The 18753-nt window shown below is 35.6% G+C and overlaps 1 protein-coding gene across 13 annotated transcripts in view; it reads left to right on the forward strand.

Moving 5' to 3' along the window:
* Positions 1–3822: 3822 nt before the first annotated feature.
* The window catches only part of LOC137386905 (tensin-3-like), a 73945-nt gene continuing 59014 nt past the window's right edge, over positions 3823–18753 (forward strand). For 7 of the 13 annotated variants that reach the window (XM_068073109.1, XM_068073115.1, XM_068073117.1 and 4 more), the window contains exons 1-6: positions 3823–3877; positions 6587–6748; positions 14239–14336; positions 15509–15747; positions 17505–17588; positions 18159–18329. In XM_068073109.1, coding sequence (XP_067929210.1) covers positions 6655–6748; positions 14239–14336; positions 15509–15747; positions 17505–17588; positions 18159–18329 — 686 coding nt within the window. In that variant the 5' untranslated portion in view covers positions 3823–3877; positions 6587–6654. The remainder of the gene's footprint in view (positions 3878–6586; positions 6749–14238; positions 14337–15508; positions 15748–17504; positions 17589–18158; positions 18330–18753) is intronic. The other 6 variants (XM_068073119.1, XM_068073116.1, XM_068073120.1 and 3 more) reach the window with 3 other exon arrangements.

Raw genomic sequence — 18753 nt, forward strand, 5'->3', positions numbered from 1 at the left:
AATCTATATTAATGAATTGAAACAGGTCGGATTTACTAAAAGCTACTCAATATTTACATAGCAGTTTGTTTAGAGTCTGTGAGCTTGATTTCTTATAGTATTCAAGTATATTAAGTTTTGCTGAACAAAAGTTTGCAATAGGAAATACAATTTGTTTGTCTACCAAATGCTCAACATAACACATTTTCATTTACATTTCAATCTTTTTCCTTATCTTTAAAAACATAATTATAAAAAGCTAAGCACTTTAAATAAAGTTACTCCAAATTTTCTTCTTAAATGAATGCTGTTTAAGCCCAGTTCAGAGCACTAATCCACAGAACGAAATCTGACTCGCTAGATTTTTTCTCAGTGCCAGATCCAGTACTTTGAACAGAAATTCGATTCAAATGCATAACAATGAAAAGTAGTCGTAGCTGCAACAGAAACAAAACATATACAAGTTTTCCATGCAACAAAAAAAAGATTTTGGCTTGTTGCCAATTCAAACTGAAACTGCTAAACATAGACTTATTAACTGTACTATTAACTATAGACCTATTAGTATAGTTATTAGGTCTATGCTGCTAAAGTATCTGATAAATGACTTAACTGACTTGTACAAATTTCTTGTAACACAATCAGTCTCACATTTCTGACAAGTTATTAGCAGCTCTGACAGCTGACTGATGTTCCCTAAATTAGATATGCTATGTATCTTACAAGGTACGTTCTCATATTCCATTCTTACTGTTCAAAGTTTGTTTTCTTTTTCAATATTGTTACTGTGAAAATGCAAATATCTACACCAACAGTAAATGCAAAAAATATTGTTAACACACTCCCTCGAATTTAAAAATAATAAAAAAATTATCAAAAAAGACACTCATCTGTAAACATCATGCAGCTCATCGATAGATGTTTCATCAATAATGGAAAAGATGGCATAAAATAACTCATAAGTTTGTGCTCTACATCTAGATGTTTTACTTACATACAACGATGCGACACGCCACAATCTATAGAACCAGAAGTTATCCCTCCGCTTAGTAGTAGACAACCCTGCAGCTTGTTCACTAATCGCTGACCAAGACAAATAACAGATACATTATGACACAGCAGCAAGCAATAGACGTATTCACTATAAAACACTGATTATTGATTTGTTTGAACTGTAGCTCTTCAGTGCAGTAGTATCATAGTTTGCTAGTATAATCTATACAATAAAACTTGATATGTTTAGAAGAAGAAAAGCAGTGAAACGCTAAAATACATTATTCTGTCACAAGTAATTAGTTTTATTATAATTGTGTTTTTCTATTTCAAAACCGATGCCAGACATATTTCGGTATAGTCAATGTTTGTAGGCTATGATAACCAAGCGTGTGCCACATAATAGTTGTGTTTGATAAAGGCTAAAAAGTTTTCCAAAGGGTTGTCCGCGTGGTCACCCTCTCTGGGGCACTCTTATATTCTAGCTAAGATACATTATGGCCTGTTCTCACGCCTGACCTTTGCCTTATCAACATCTTTCTACAAATCGTAGATAAGCCTACTGACATTTCTCTCATCAACGATTCTGCTACTGACAGTTTCCTGATCTGAAAAACTAAGTGGCTTTCAAATTTTCTACGCGTAGTGAGAATGCATACGGTTATGTGAGTGGTGTTTTAAATCTGTTGGTTCACCCTTTACCTTTGTAGCATTTCAATAATATTTCGAATAGCTGATTTGAGCTAAACCTGTAAAGGAATCAGTCAAACAGTGAACCAAGATTGTCTCAAATATCTATACTAGTGCCCAGACAGTCCCATGTGCTCTGTGTGAAATTGTCAGATGTAATAAGTATCTGCACAACTATTCTTAGATATGGAAAGGTGATTGAGGGGTGCAAATGGTAGCAAACTGGTTGGGAAGTAAAATATCTGGGTTTGATCACCGTGTAATGAAATCCTTTTCCCTCTGAAAATAGCGCCGGACAGACGAACAGACGAACAGACAGACACGACTCTTATTATAGTAGTGATTTGTAGGCTGTGCTAAACACCCTGTAGAAATATAATAGAAGGGTTCAGTGAGATCTCACAATGTTTATATTGGAGTCGCTACTATAGAGATCTCACATTGAAAGTGGTATGCAGAGATCAACTCTAAGCATCTGAAAGCAAGTAGACCTAAGCAAAGGCTCATAGTGTGCTTCAAGATATGTGCAGGAAACCTGAAAGTGCTCCAAGCGCTTGACGTGCCAAGACTTTAGCAATGAGAGAAAATCCTTAGCACTTAACCTAATGCCTGCATCCCACACATTCTTCACACTAGTACAGAGGAATAGAATGACTTTTAACAGCCTTCATCAAACCCGTCTTTTCACAATGCATATAATAATATGATCCACCTGCTATCCGATGTCACCGTAAAACGATGATGAAGGCATGTTTGTGACATTCATGCCTCACAGATGTAGAGCAGTCTTTAAGTACGTGCCTAGACGTAGATGTTACTTTCGACGAAATAACAACGGAAATAACGGTTCGGCTGAATTCCGATCGTAAAGGCAAGTAGAATTGATCAACCATAAACATGTCTTTTACTATCATACTGACGAGATAATAATAGACATGCATTCTGTTACTCACACGTAATTACGTACCACGCAAAACCCATCAGACTATCGGTTATACAATAGTTACACGAGTATTTGATTTCAGCAGATATGAATAACTGTTGAAAACATGGAGACATATTGCACTTCACAACTTGATTTTTTGCCACCAAGTAAGGAATGCTGCCATTTGTTTTTGCTGCGAAGTATCTCCATAGCAACCAGCTATCGCGGACAGGCGTATTGCACTTTTGTACAAAGAGCCAATTTTTAGTTCTAAATATCTCAAAGGAAGGAGATGATGTTTCTAAAACTGGCCCTTCATGTCTCTCGAGACCAATATGCATACTCGATCAATAACGCAGAACACAAGGGATTTTCCTTTCTGGTTGAGCCTGAGAGATAAGAATCCACATTGTCGTCTAATGCTGAACTGTCAAGTAGAAATAGATACCATTGTTCAAGAAACTGTTCATCAAACAACTTTTGGTTGATGATACTTTCTATTTGTATCATTTATTTGATTTATGCTAATGATTTTTATTGATAATGTTATACTGGTAATTGACCTTCTCATTCCAACAGTTAGTAATTTGTGAACCATTTTTTGGCATCATGAAGTTGAATTACAAATTTTAAAATGCATGATAATAGTTGTGAAATGTGCACTTTCGTTAAACTGTTAAATACCTTCAGTTTTTTTAGTTTTTAGCTTTGCGTTTAGAAACTCGACTAAATATTTTTAACAAATAAATAGCTCGAACTCCCCTGTGAGGAAATTAATCGAGTATCAAGTACACTTCTCTTTTCCGTTGTTCAATATCATATACCCTGCATTGTCATCATATCGATTTGTTGTTCCTTTGAATAGATACAACCCAGCCTACTCCGACAGTCAGCCACAATCATCCCTTTCATATGTGCCATGCACAGCACAAAGACCCTTTGTTAATTCCATATCATCTATGAGTTATTTTTGATGCTGAAAACGAAGTCGCTCTGAGGAGTGGTATATCCGATCTCCTGTCTGTTCCTGTTCACAACCATCAAGACTTCTTGGAGCTGTATAGTTCTTTACCCAAAGATTTTCAGAACCATCTCATTTTTGGATTAGCTCTAGAGATAAGAATCCAATTTGGCTTATTGCTAGCTCGCTTTGATGTGTACTCATCCTCGAGTGGCTGCGCGCACCGATTGGACGATCGCTTGTTGACTTACTTGTCAGTAACAAAAGGGAGAGACACACTTGCATTCTTTGTCGCATCTATCAACGAATCTAGTAACATGGCTACCAAGGTGAGTGAGTGTATGAGAGCCTCGCTCAGTGTTACGGCTCAGCTTTCGTCTCCTCTTCATAACAGTTAGGCAGACGTTGTCATAACCTGCTGTAGACTATCGGAACAGTAGCTTTCATTCATTGGGCTAATCAACAAAGAGCAAGGCCAACTTTGCCATTGCCAGCAAGTCTATACCTTTTATGTCATTTCTCTTTGTTTGTATTATTTGTTACTTGTGTAAATGCTGCGCTTGGATGGAGTACTTCTAGCTGAGAATCGCCAGTGATACAGCGAGTGTGGGCTAATGATAAGGTCACTAGGTAATATTTTGCTCTATTTTACTGCGTACGAGTGGCACGTTACGACTGATGATAGCGTGTGAGCTGTATGATATACGCACACATGGTTTTATAGTTTTGCATCAGAGACATTCGCTTACTCACTCTATACTAACTGGCGAGATACATGTCAGGTTTGTTTAGTTTGCTAGTTTGAAATGGTAGTCATTTCTTTTTAGCTACTCCGTCTGCTTGAGAATTATGAATGCCTACTAGCAGTGTCTCTGTTTAAGGTTCGGTAATAAAGACTTCTTGCATATTGGGTATACTTATAACTTGTATTGATCTCTTGATTAACACTGCGCAAAACATTTATTGCTGGGCATGCCTTAAGGGCTGCCACCGATTGCAACAAAAATACAAAGGCTCTAAACGGTGTTACACCTTCAGAAGCTGTACTAATTTCTTTTTTGTGTGATCTCTAGTTTACAACTTTCTGTTATACAGTGTCTCACCCAGTTGAGATCATTGGACTGCTCTGATATGACTCGCGGCAACTCTCTGAGTTTATAAGTTTATTCTATATACACTTACAAGTGAAAGCGAATGCATTTAGACATGTTATTGGCTGGCTTATTTGGGCTCAGGTATATTTTAGCCCAAATAAAGTCGGTTAGTCGTTCTTGTCCTTTGATTGACTCTAGTCAGCCATAAGAATGGATCATTTAGTAAAGTTGAAAAGTAGTTTCTGTGTCTCTATAGAAGCTTTATTCTGTGAATGCGTTATGATTCACTGGTCATAAAAGAAATGTTTCTAGTACAAAATATTATGAGAGTGAGTGAACAATTCACCTAATGGACTGCTTATTAAATTACCTTAAGCTTTTTTAACCTAGGTCACTAGAGCAAGCATCAGGGTCCTATTACATTTTTCATCACAAAAGCTGGAGTTGCACGACTAGCACGAGCCAGTCTCTGCAGGTGATCGTACAGCAAGCGGAAGATCATTGCCCGTTCATAAGCTCTTCAGCAATCCTTATTTTCTCAATAAGTTTAGACTAGTTCTACTAGAGCCCACTCCTACTACACAAAGGAGAGATTATAATGAAAATGATAAGAGTGAAAGATTTACTTCATCTCAATATCGTGACTAAATATTTGCACAAGTCCGTGTTCAAGCGCAACGAACACGACAACACGAAATATAAATTGTACAGCGCTGACACCGAGAATACTAGATGGAGTTTAAAACTATCGCTATACAGCGTAGATGATAAAATCAATAGGTGACATGTTAGGATACGCAAGATTAGCCGTTGCCTACCTACTTGATAAACCCCAAAGACTCAGCGATCATGAAACAAGTGTAAGCATTAATTTGTCACCGGGGATACCAAAATAAAAGGTCTTACCTTAAGGGAATGTTACGCTTTGCTGATGACATATTGTTGGTAACAGGGTATCAAAATAAAGTTGCTCATTCTAAGTTAGAAGTGTATTACTGGTTAGGGGGGCTGCTATCTAGCTGTAGTCTGTCACGCCAACACAAATTATTTGTAAAAATTTCCAAACTGTTTCGGGAGTTTTCAACACGCTTCAAAACGCATTTGTTGCAATTTTTGCAACTGTTGGAATCCATCGACAATGAACAGTTGAACTTATAATATAGAAATAAAACAACTACAATTGTACTTGGTTTTAGATTGCTTGCCATGCCTAAACTCTGTGCTAAACTTCCGTTAAGCATCTAAAGTAATACTGAGGTCATTCTGAGGTCATGAAAATAAATCGGCCATAGTTAAAGATGAACCTGCAAAAAATTTTAACAGATTTTATCATAAAATATCTTTATCATGTGCGAGTGTTTTTGATGCTTGAAGTGTTCTGACTGCCAGAAGGTGTTAAGATTAGAATCGACAAAACTTCATTGCAGTTAAATCGCTGAGAAAAAATATGTGCAAACTGAAGTCACTAGCTGCTATCGTAGCTATAGTTGATATCGTCTACGGCATTTAGTTGCAGCGTGACACATCTCTACTCCGTAAGTCCATTTGAAAGTTTAAATGTCATAATCACAATTTTGCTTGATGTAAGCATTTCAATCACGATAAAATTTTGTTAATTTTCATCTTGAAGTATCCTGGCAGTCAGATCACCTCAGACATGGAAAACAATCGCAAATGATAGGAAAATACCGATAATTTCTGATAAAATTTGTTAAAATTTTGGGTGAGTTTATTTGGAATGTATTTGTAATTTCGATTTCATGTAAGTCATTTTGTGTAAAAAGAATTATTTCATCTTTGTACTATTGTTTGTAGAAATATAAAAATTGAATAAACGAAACTTTGACAATTTCGACTAAATAAACTAATAGTACTAGAGCAGAGACAATAAGTTCTGCTCGGGTTCTCTCACTCATATTGTGACTTCAACCCTGTCCGTTACAGAGCCACTCCAGTATGGAAGACACCCAAGCATAGCAGGAGCTAAACTTAATAAAATTTCCACTCCAATTATGCTACAGCATTCAACACCTTCAACCCAATCGGGTCAGAGCTTTTCTGAAGAATTCGACATGGAGTTGACTTACATAACAGAGAGAATAATTGGTTAGTCTATACCAGAGTGTTGATCAAAGTGAATTTTTAACCTGTTCGCTGTTAGAAACTTCGATATTTGTTAAAGACAGTGTAAGAGTATAAGATCAAAGGTCTTTCTATTGCTGTTAACACTGCTGTTAACACTACAGTTTACACTGACGTTAACAGTGAAGTTAACACTGCTGTTAACACTAAAGTTAACACTGAAATTAACACTGCTGTTAACACTGCTGGTGTTAACACTGCTGTTAACACTGAAGTTAACACTGAAATTAACACTGCGGCTAACACTGTTGTCAACACTGTTGCTTCAAAAGCGGAAAAGCTACAACATTGCTGTATATTTTCTGTTTCTGAAGGTATGGCTACTTTGTCACTTTCTACTGCCTAATGACTTGTGTTGCTATGCAGAGAGATAATAGATTCTGATAACAAGGGGTTATTTCAGCTACCAACGACAAGGCTTAGGAGTGATACAATGCACATACGGCAGCGGCAGCATTGCAATGAATTAAAAATAGCATAATATATATCAAAGCCTAGTTAGGCAGCAGAAGATATTTGATGCTCTAAAAAGCCATTTAATTACTTGAAAGTTTCTTATAGTTAGCCTGAACTCTTCATATAAAATAATTTTAAGTTATGAGTTGCCTGAAACTGTAATTGAATCCTTCATTTTTTCATGACATCATTCTATCGTTGTCTGCCATCTTTATGGACAACTTTTATTGTTAAAAACACGAAGCTTCTGCAATTAATTATTGCAAACAATGCTTTAGTTAGCAAATTTTTTATTTTAGTATCAAAACAACACCAAAAAATACTATTAATTAAGAGAATGATGATCGTTTTCTACAAATATGGCAGCTTTTTCGGGGATGAGTGCATGTGCAAACAGGGTGATGACGTAAAAAAAAACGATGGATAGCTACAAAGCTTGCTAATCTGAAAATTCGGCTTGATGTCAGGATGTGTTTAAATACACATAGGTCGCATGTTATCGCCTGAGAAACTTAGCTCTGGAAAACTTAAATTTTCTGTGTACTAAAAGTCCTTTTCATAAGATATTTACTAATATAGGGGAACCCGACAAGCATTCATGTAGTCCCACACATTTAGAGTTGCTCTCTAAATGTTGTCTTGATAATAATCAACTGACATGCTAATTAGTTTAATGACCCCCCTTGAATGGAGCTAATGAAAGCTATTATAGAATTTGCAAAACTCTTTCGGTTATCATACCGTATAAACAATACACCACAGGCAGACCTTGACAGACAAAGCTGATCTGTTTAGATATTTGTTTTGCATATCAAAACTATCACATTTTAAAGCACATATTTATATTACTTTATATTTTTGTTTCAACTTATTCTAGGCATTTTATTTTTAATTTGAAACTGTTTCAAAGTTTTTTTGACAGTTTATGGTAAAAATGATTTATAAGGTGAAACAAATTTTACATGACTACATAACTGAATATCGCAGGTCACAGGTTTTAGCATATCATATGATTATTCTCTCTCAGTGAACCTATCTAACTCGGCTTCAGTATCAAAATTATTGCACTGCATAACTGAATTGTGAATAATCGAATCGCACACCAACAAATTCTATTTCATTGTAAGACGCTTGTTTAATCATAGTTTGCGATGGTCATTCTGAAATTACTTGTACTAGAATATGAACTGACCTTTACTATTTGAATATGATTGTTTGCACACTGCTGCCAATGCAAATAATCATACAACGACAGATATCGACATCATATCAGTGACTAAACGCTAAAATGGGTTGTCAAGAAACAGAAGGAGAATAAAGAATCATACGCCTGAAGACCACCGGTTGATTATTTATAGTATCCTCGCTGATGTGAATGTAGATACTTTCAGATCATGTAATAGTCCTGGAAAGGTTTCTCTTGGTTTCTGTAAGTGATGTAAAGGGTAACATCGCTGGTGTGATCTTTTGTGAGTCAAGATGGGAGTTGAACTTGGCAATGGTTATTCTGTGGTGTTACAGTCACCTAACCAGGACATCACACTGGTTTTGAATTTTATTTGATTTTAGCGCAGTACTAGAGTCAAGTTAGTACCGCAGTATTATTGTCAAGGTCGTACTACAGTATTATTGTCAAGTTGGTACCACAGTATAATTGCCAAAGTAGTACTACAGTATTATTGTCAAGTTAGCACCACAGTATTATTGTCAAGTTGGTACCGCAGTATTATTGTCAAGTTAGTACCACAGTATTATTGTCAAGTTAGTACCACAGTATTATTGTCAAAGTAGTACTACAGTATTATTGTCAAGTTAGCACCACAGTATTATTGTCAAGTTAGCACCACAGTATTATTGTCAAGTTGGTACCGCAGTATTATTGTCAAGTTAGCACCACAGTATTATTGTCAAGGTAGTACCACAGTATTATTGTCAAGGTAATACTACAGTATTATTGTCAAGTTAGCACCACAGTATTATTGTCAAGTTAGCACCACAGTATTATTGTCAAAATAGTACCACAGTATTATTGTCAAGGTAGTACCATAGTATTATTGTCAAGGTAGTACCACAGTATAAATGTCAAGTTAGCACCACAGTATTATTGTCAAGTTAGTACTACATTATTATTGTCCAGTTAGCATCACAGTATTATTGTCAAGGTAGTACCACAGTATTATTGTCAAATCAGTACCACAGTATTATTGTCAAGTTAGTACCACAGTATTATTGTCAAGTTAGTACCACAGTATTATTGTCAAGGTAGTACCACAGTATTATTGTCAAGTTAGTACCACAGTATTATTGTCAAGGTAGTACCACAGTATTATTGTCAAGTTAGTACCACAGTATTATTGTCAAGGTAGTACCACAGTATTATTGTCAAGTTAGTACCACAGTATTATTGTCAAGGTAGTACCACAGTATTATTGTCAAGGTAGTACCACAGTATTATTGTCAAGGTAGTACCACAGTATTATTGTCAAAGTAGTACCACAGTATTATTGTCAAGGTAGTACTACAGTATTATTGTCAAGGTAGTACCACAGTATTATTGTCAAGGCAGTACTACAGTATTATTGTCAAGTTAGTACCACAGTATTATTGTCAAGTTAGCACCACAGTATTATTGTCAAGGTAGCACCACAGTATTATTGTTAAGTTAGTACCACAGTATTATTGTCAAGTTAGTACCACAGTATTATTGTCAAGGTAGTACCACAGTATTATTGTCAAAGTAGTACCACAGTATAAATGTCAAGTTAGCACCACAGTATTTTTGTCAAGTTAGTACTACAGTATTATTGTCAAATTAGCACCACAGTATTATTGTCAAGTTAGTACCACAGTATTATTGTCAAGGTAGTACCACAGTATTATTGTCAAGGTAGTACCACAGTATTATTGTCAAGCTAGCACCACAGTATAAATGTCAAGTTAGCACCACAGTGTTATTGTCAAGTTAGCACCACAGTATTATTGTCAAGTTAGTACCACAGTATTATTGTCAAGGTAGCACCACAGTATAAATGTCAAGTTAGCACCACAGTATTTTTGTCAAGTTAGTACTACAGTATTATTGTCAAGTTAGCACCACAGTATTATTGTCAAGTTAGTACCACAGTATTATTGTCAAGGTAGTACCACAGTATTATTGTCAAGTTAGTACCACAGTATTATTGTCAAGGTAGTACCACAGTATTATTGTCAAGTTAGCACCACAGTATTATTGTCAAGGTAGCACCACAGTATTATTGTCAAGGTAGTACCACAGTATTATTGTCAAGTTCGCACCACAGTATTATTGTCAAGTTAGTACCACAGTATTATTGTCAAGGTAGTACCACAGTATTATTGTCAAGGTAGTACCACAGTATTATTGTCAAGTTAGTACCACAGTATTATTGTCAAGGTAGCACCACAGTATTATTGTCAAGTTAGTACCACAGTATTATTGTCAAGTTAGTACCACAGTATTATTGTCAAGTTAGTACCACAGTATTATTGTCAAGTTAGTACCACAGTATTATTGTCAAGTTAGTACCACAGTATTATTGTCAAGTTAGTACCACAGTATTAATGTCAAGGTAGTACCACAGTATTATTGTCAATGTAGTACTACAGTATTATTGTCAAGGTAGTACCACAGTATTATTGTCAAGGTAGTACCACAGTATTATAGTCAAGGTAGTACTATAGTATTATTGTCAAGGTAGTACCACAGTATTATTGTCAAGGTAGCACCACAGTATTATTGTCAAGGTAGTACCACAGTATTATTGTCAAGTTAGTACCACAGTATTATTGTCAAGTTAGTACCACAGTATTATTGTCAAGTTAGCACCACAGTATTATTGTCAAGTTAGTACCACAGTATAAATGTCAAGTTAGCACCACAGTATTATTGTCAAGATAGTATCACAGTACTAGAGTGAAGGTAGTACTCCTGTACCAATGTCAAAGTAGTTTATATTACCAGACAGTTCTTAAAAAGTACCAAAGTAGACATATCGCAACAGTACTATCATTAAAAGATTACCACAGTAGTAGTACATTGTTATCGAACGTACAATAGATTTTATAATACGATTACTGTGTCGTAGTCAGTAAGCCTTGCAACCAGTACTACCATATTAGAGCATTATGCTGTATCATACAACATAAACGGTGTGAAGTCGGCTCAAAGGAATAAATCTGATAAGTTTTACATAATTTTGCAGGACCACATGTAGAATACTTTTAAAGGCTATTTTAAAACTTTGTCAGTCAGGAAAAAAGAACAACAATAAAATAATCTTCCACCAGCTGACACTTCCTGACACCTGTTGTATGTTGTTGTTGTTGACACTTCCTGTTGACATCTTCCACCAGCTGACACTTCCTGTTGTATTTAAATGTGTCATTAATGCTTAATTGTAATACTCTATGCAGAACAAACAGAAATGTTTTTGAGAAATTATGTAATTCCGACTAATATTTTTATTTGCTCTAATGCTAGTTGTAAGTTGTCTTCTCCATGGTGAGCTTTGAACCCACTTAGAAGTATGTAGCCGTGTTGAAGTAAAGTTAGAGTTTTGGATTGTGAGAAAGCAGATATAAGCTATATTATGTGCCCTAAACTGATACCAGCTATATTATGTGCTCTAAACTGATACCAGCTATATTATGTGCTCTAAACTGATACCGGCTATATTATGTGCCCTAAAATGATACCGGCTATATTATGTGCCCTAAACTGATACCAGCTATATTATGTGCTCTAAACTGATACCAGCTATATTATGTGCCCTAAACTGATACCAGCTATGTTATGTGCTCTAAACTGATACCAGCTATATTATGTGCTCTAAACTGATACCAGCTATATTATGTGCCCTAAACTGATACCAGCTATATTATGTGCTCTAAACTGATACCAGCTATATTATGTGCCCTAAACTGATACCAGCTATATTATGTGCTCTAAACTGATACCGGCTATATTATGTGCCCTAAAATGATACCGGCTATATTATGTGCCCTAAACTGATACCAGCTATATTATGTGCCCTAAACTGATACCAGCTATATTATGTGCTCTAAACTGAAACCAGCTATATTATGTGCTCTAAACTGATACCAGCTATATTATGTGCTCTAAACTGATACCAGCTATATTATGTGCTCTAAACTGATACCAGCTATATTATGTGCTCTAAACTGATACCAGCTATATTATGTGCTCTAAACTGATACCAGCTATATTATGTGCTCTAAACTGATACCAGCTATATTATGTGCTCTAAACTGATACCGGCTATATTATGTGCCCTAAAATGATACCGGCTATATTATGTGCCCTAAACTGATACCAGCTATATTATGTGCTCTAAACTGAAACCAGCTATATTATGTGCTCTAAACTGATACCAGCTATATTATGTGCTCTAAACTGATACCAGCTATATTATGTGCCCTAAACTGATACCAGCTATATTATGTGCTCTAAACTGATACCAGCTATATTATGTGCTCTAAACTGATACCAGCTATATTATGTGCCCTAAACTGATACCAGCTATATTATGTGCTCTAAACTGATACCAGCTATATTATGTGCTCTAAACTGATACCAGCTATATTATGTGCCCTAAACCGAAACCAATTATAGTATTTGCCCTAAACTGATACCAGCTATATTATGTGCTCTAAACTGATACCAGCTATATTATGTGCTCTAAACTGATACCAGCTATATTATGTGCTCTAAACTGATACCAGCTATGTTATTTGCCCTAAACTGATACCAGCTATATTATGTGCTCTAAACTGATACCAGCTATATTATGTGCCCTAAACTGATACCAGCTATATTATGTGCTCTAAACTGATACCAGCTATATTATGTGCTCTAAACTGATACCAGCTATATTATGTGCTCTAAACTGATACCAGCTATGTTATTTGCCCTAAACTGATACCAGCTATATTATGTGCTCTAAACTGATACCAGCTATATTATGTGCCCTAAACTGATACCAGCTATATTATGTGCTCTAAACTGATACCAGCTATATTATGTGCTCTAAACTGATACCAGCTATATTATGTGCTCTAAACTGATACCGGCTATATTATGTGCCCTAAAATGATACCGGCTATATTATGTGCCCTAAACTGATACCAGCTATATTATGTGCTCTAAACTGATACCAGCTATATTATGTGCTCTAAACTGATACCAGCTATATTATGTGCCCTAAACTGATACCAGCTATATTATGTGCCCTAAACCGAAACCAATTATAGTATTTGCCCTAAACTGATACCAGCTATAGTATGTGCCCTAAACTGATACCAGCTATATTATGTGCTCTAAACTGATACCAGCTATATTATGTGCCCTAAACCGAAACCAATTATAGTATTTGCCCTAAACTGATACCATTTATATTACTTGCCCTAAACTGATACCATTTATATTACTTGCCCTAAACTGATACCAATTATATTATTTGCCCTAAACTGATACCTGTTATATTATTTGCCCTAAACTGATACCAGCTATGTTATTTGCCCTAAACGGATACCGGCTATATTACGCGCCCTAAACTGATACCAGTTATATTATGTGCTCTAAACTGATACCAGTTATATTATGTGCCCTAAACTAATACCAGCTATATTATGTGCTCTAAACTGAAACCAGCTATAGTATGTGCCCTAAACTGATACTAGCTATATTAGGTGCCCTAAACTGATACTAGCTATATTAGGTGCCCTAAACTGATACCAGTTATATTAGTTGCCCTAAACTAATACTAGTAGCAGTGGAGCATTAAAATAATAATGTAAAGATTATTATCAAGTACAGCAACTAACTCGCTGTGGTTTCTCTTTTCAACGCTTCAGTTAAACTAGCACTTGTTTTAAAAATCCTAACTTTCTGTCCATCTTTAAACTAGTGGTTTAAAAAGCAATCTATTTTGGTTCCAAGGTTAGTTACTTATCTGTTTTAGCCTTAAGCTTCCCTGATGATGGTAGCGAGGTGACATATAGGCAAAATGCGGCGGAAGTATCTGGAATGCTGAGCACCAAACATGGTAACAAGTATGCTGTAAGTAAAATATTGTTTTAGCTGAATATTTTACTATGTAGTATTTTATAGTCAACATACAACTGATATTCACTCCAGTGTCTACATCCGAGAGTCAACTAATTGGACCAAATTTCATTCTTTCTGGTTGAAAGTGATAGATAGTACATACGCACATACTTATGCATATACGTACAAAGGCACATACATGCACATACACACATACATATGTACTTCAGTTTTTACATACATATACATATGTACATACATGCATACGTATGCATGTAAGTATGTATGTACATTTGTATGTGCGCATGCACTATCTATCACTTTCAAGTTTCAACCAGAAAGAATGAAATTTGGTATGTATGTAAGTATGTATGTACATGCGCATGTATGTACATAAACACGCACATACATACCAAAAACGTATAGATGTACATATGTACATACATATGTATGTACATACATATGTACATACATATGTGTCTGTAATTACGTATGTTTCGCAACGTGTGCCTAATTACGTGCGGGTAATTACATGTGCAAACATGTGTACAATCATGTATCTGTACATACATGCATACAAGTATTACATAATTGTATGTACTTGATTGTATGTTTGTATGTATGTATACATACATATAGAAAAGTATGTACGTACAAGTACGTACACACAAGTACATACATGCAAGTCCGTACATACAAGCACATGCATGCAAGTATGTGCATGCAAGCTCACATATACAAGAACATGTATACAAGTGTGTACATACAAAAAAGTACATTCTACTCCATACATATAAGTATGTACATACAAGTACATACATAGGCCTACATGCATATACATAAGCGCAAGTATGCACATACATAAGCGCAAGTATGCACATATGTAAATACATGTACATATATACAAGTACATACATAAATACATACCATTTCATATTAAATCTTTATTGTTTTAAAAGTCCATTGAATTCTTGAAATGCACTAGTTTGCAAGTTTTTGTAGATAATGTACTCTCTTAAAAGGTAAGACAACCCTAATCACAAAATAGTGGGCATAACTGCCATGTTTGAACTGACTTTTACTTCATGAAGTTTGTCCTGCCCATACGATAATATTTTTAAAGGTTTATTTCATCTAAAAGCCATGGGTAGTAGATGCTTTCATTTAGTTGTGTATGTTATTAGATTGTGAACCTCTCCGGAGCCTCGAGAATTCTCTCACAGAACAACTGGCAAGTTTATGAGTTTGGATTCCCTTCCAATTTGGCGCCCGCTCTGGAAGCACTCTGCAGCATCTGTCAAACAGTTGCCACATGGCTGAGTAACTCTAAAGAACATGTCATTGTCTTTCACTGCAAAACTGGCATTGACCGCCTAGCCTGTGTCCTAGCAGCTTACATCAATTACAGCACTATCTATGATGGGTAAGCGTAACAACCTGCTGGCTGTTAGATCAAACTATTTTGATGAGATCTATGGGTTACTAGGACAAACTGCTTAAATCTGAAAGCATAGCGAGCACTTTGAGAAAGACCAGTCTACAGATAGGAGAAAACAGGTTTAGTAACAATAGCAACTTTAGAATGAGATCTTCATTCAGCTTTGAGCTCTTGCCAATAATAGAAAAAATACTTCAGTTCTTTAAGATCTAGGAATATTGATAAGCTTTTTGACTTAATTGTATCTCTGCTCAGGTTAGTTACACCCTCCTTTTTAGTGGATTCAAATTCTATGAAAAGAGATTCCTCTAGCAGCTCAGCAATAAATAATTCTACAGTACTTCTCTGCCCTCCCTTAGCTAACAGCAGCTGTTTAAACAGTACACCCAAACAAATAGAGGTCCTCGTGGTCTTGAAGTTTTCAATGAACTCCCAAGAGCATAAGCTTATGTAAATATTTAACGATTTTAAAAAAAGTCATAAAATTTACATTTATTTTTTAATATTACTAGTAATGTATAGGCTAATCGTTACTATAATAAGAGCCGGGTCCGTCCTTCCGTTTGCTTGAAGCCGCGTTTAAAGCGTTAGGAAAAAGATTATCAAGATCATTAAGAAATTAAGAAAATGATTAAGAAATCAAAATCGAATATCCAGATTTGCAGCCAAGCTCAATATAAACTCTACCACTGGACCACCTTGCCTTATCATTGAATAATTGTACACATGGTTATTACACATAATAATGTCTCACAGTGCACGAGACTGCCAGCGTTCTAATCTTAATAATTTCTGTTTTAAACAAAATTATGTCCGATAAAGTTTTACAAAATAGTTCCAATAATTGCTCTACTATGTTATTTAGCCAGAAAGAATATAATGTTAGAAAGTTCTATGGTTTTATATGAAAGTTTTATTATTACTACAAGTAAATACCGCAGCGCTAGGTTATATATATACAGACAATAAGTTCTAGTTGACATTAGCTTGTGTGACCTACAGAGACTACATAAGCATTATAAACATACATTCTCTGATGGATTAGACCGGTTATTTTCAAATTCTTTTAGTTCATCTTTGGCTCATCTTTTTTATTTGCAAAACCCTGGAACACACCAGCAAACACTCAAAACCCTGGAACACACCAGCAAACACTCAAAACCCTGGAACACACCAGCAAACACTCAAAACCCTGGAACACACCAGCAAACACTCAAAAAAGTGAAACCTGGGCCTGTTTGGATGAACACAACATGAATATCCTTGCAAAAGTGGTAGAAGGATATGACATTTTTGGCCATCTTCCTATGCCTCCAAATAATTGCGCCAATATAAAAGAAATTGCATCATGTCGGGCTCGAACTTATTATTGTAGACTGATGATACTCTAACCAGACAAACGTTCACCTTCCTCAACGTTGAAACAATTGTGAGAATAACTATGCTCTATGCTTTACAACAAAAAGCCAAATGGAAGACAATAGCCGATAATAAAATAAATCAAGTTGAAGAACAGCCATTTATTGATAATTTCCCACAACACATCGAATGATCACTCATATAGTGCACTGGCTGTAAATCGCTGAATTGGACAATCGCATTTTCAAAACTCTTAGAATATCACAGTTCATGTGAAAATTTAGTTGAAATTGATTATTTGTAATAGTTGTAGAACACTGGATAATGGAAACTCAGTGTAACTATTGATTTACATGTAAGTCACTCCCATATCTTTTTTACAGAAAATCTGAGGCGCTAAACAGGTTTGCAATGAAGCAGTTCTTTGATGAACAACTTGTCAAGTTTCTGAATGCCTCACAGACCAGGTAAAAACAAGGCCAGTTTATGGGGTGGTAACAACCGCTTTATCTTCTGATATGAGAGGGGAGCTCTGGCATATAAACAAAGCTTCCTAAAACTATTTTATAGTTATCTCCTCTTGCCCTCAATGCTACCCAGTTAGCAAATTTTATGTATCGTGAACAGGCAGGATGTGTCAAGATTTTATCAGCTTAAGTAGGAATTACAGAATTGGGTTTAATAAAACTATTGAAAGCCTACACATGCCGATGCACATTAAGGTGAATTAAAATATGCAAAAGATGTTTTGTTATGCATTTAACACCTTTTCATCGAATTTTAGAACATCCCTTCCTCCATTGTAGCTAGTGAAGTATATCAGATAAAGCGCAATGAAAATATTTTTGTTATTAATACCCACGTAAAATAAGAATGAGAAGGAGGAGGTCAAAAGGTCATAACCTAATTTGATTTTTACCTAGCATGACTCACCAACCGTTGACAGGGTGAATAGAAAGAGGGCTGAACAGATGGATATTCTTTTCTCATATGCTGCAAGCCCATGAGTACTCCTTCCACATCACATGTCGTTGTAGATATGTCCTTTACTTCACTCAGCTTCTAACAAACAATCTGTCTTTGAGAAATGAACCAGTCTATCTTCAGCACATCATGCTCTATGGGCTGCCCCGCATCACTCACACGTCCTTTTCCATGTTTGTCAAGATCTACGCGAACATGAAGCCTGTTTTCATATCTCGTCATTTGTAAGTTGTTCTCTTTATCTTCTTAGCAAGCTTGATTTGTTTCAAAATTGTTCATTGATTAAAATGGTCTATCAATTTGCTGTCTTGCTCAAAAATAATAATAAACAAACAAAAACGAAGCATGACAGCTCAAAATTGCATTAAAAAAGAGGTTTAAAATCAGCACAGCCGATTATCCTTATCATGCACTTTGTTTGCTTACTTCATATAGATTCACATAGCTGAAATTGACTCATAATAAAACTGTGACGATGCCAACCGTGTCTGTAGGTTTCCTGACTAATTTCTTTAGAATGAGTTATGGAGATTGTAACTCAAGTTGGTTCCAAATTAATAATATGATTCTACAGATAAGTGTGAATCTTACAACAGTAATGATGTATTTATAACAAGTCTGGTGCAATAAATGCATCTTTAAAGGTTG

Source organism: Watersipora subatra, chromosome 2 (genome assembly GCF_963576615.1).
Source record: "Watersipora subatra chromosome 2, tzWatSuba1.1, whole genome shotgun sequence".
Lineage (NCBI taxonomy): Eukaryota > Metazoa > Bryozoa > Gymnolaemata > Cheilostomatida > Watersiporidae > Watersipora > Watersipora subatra.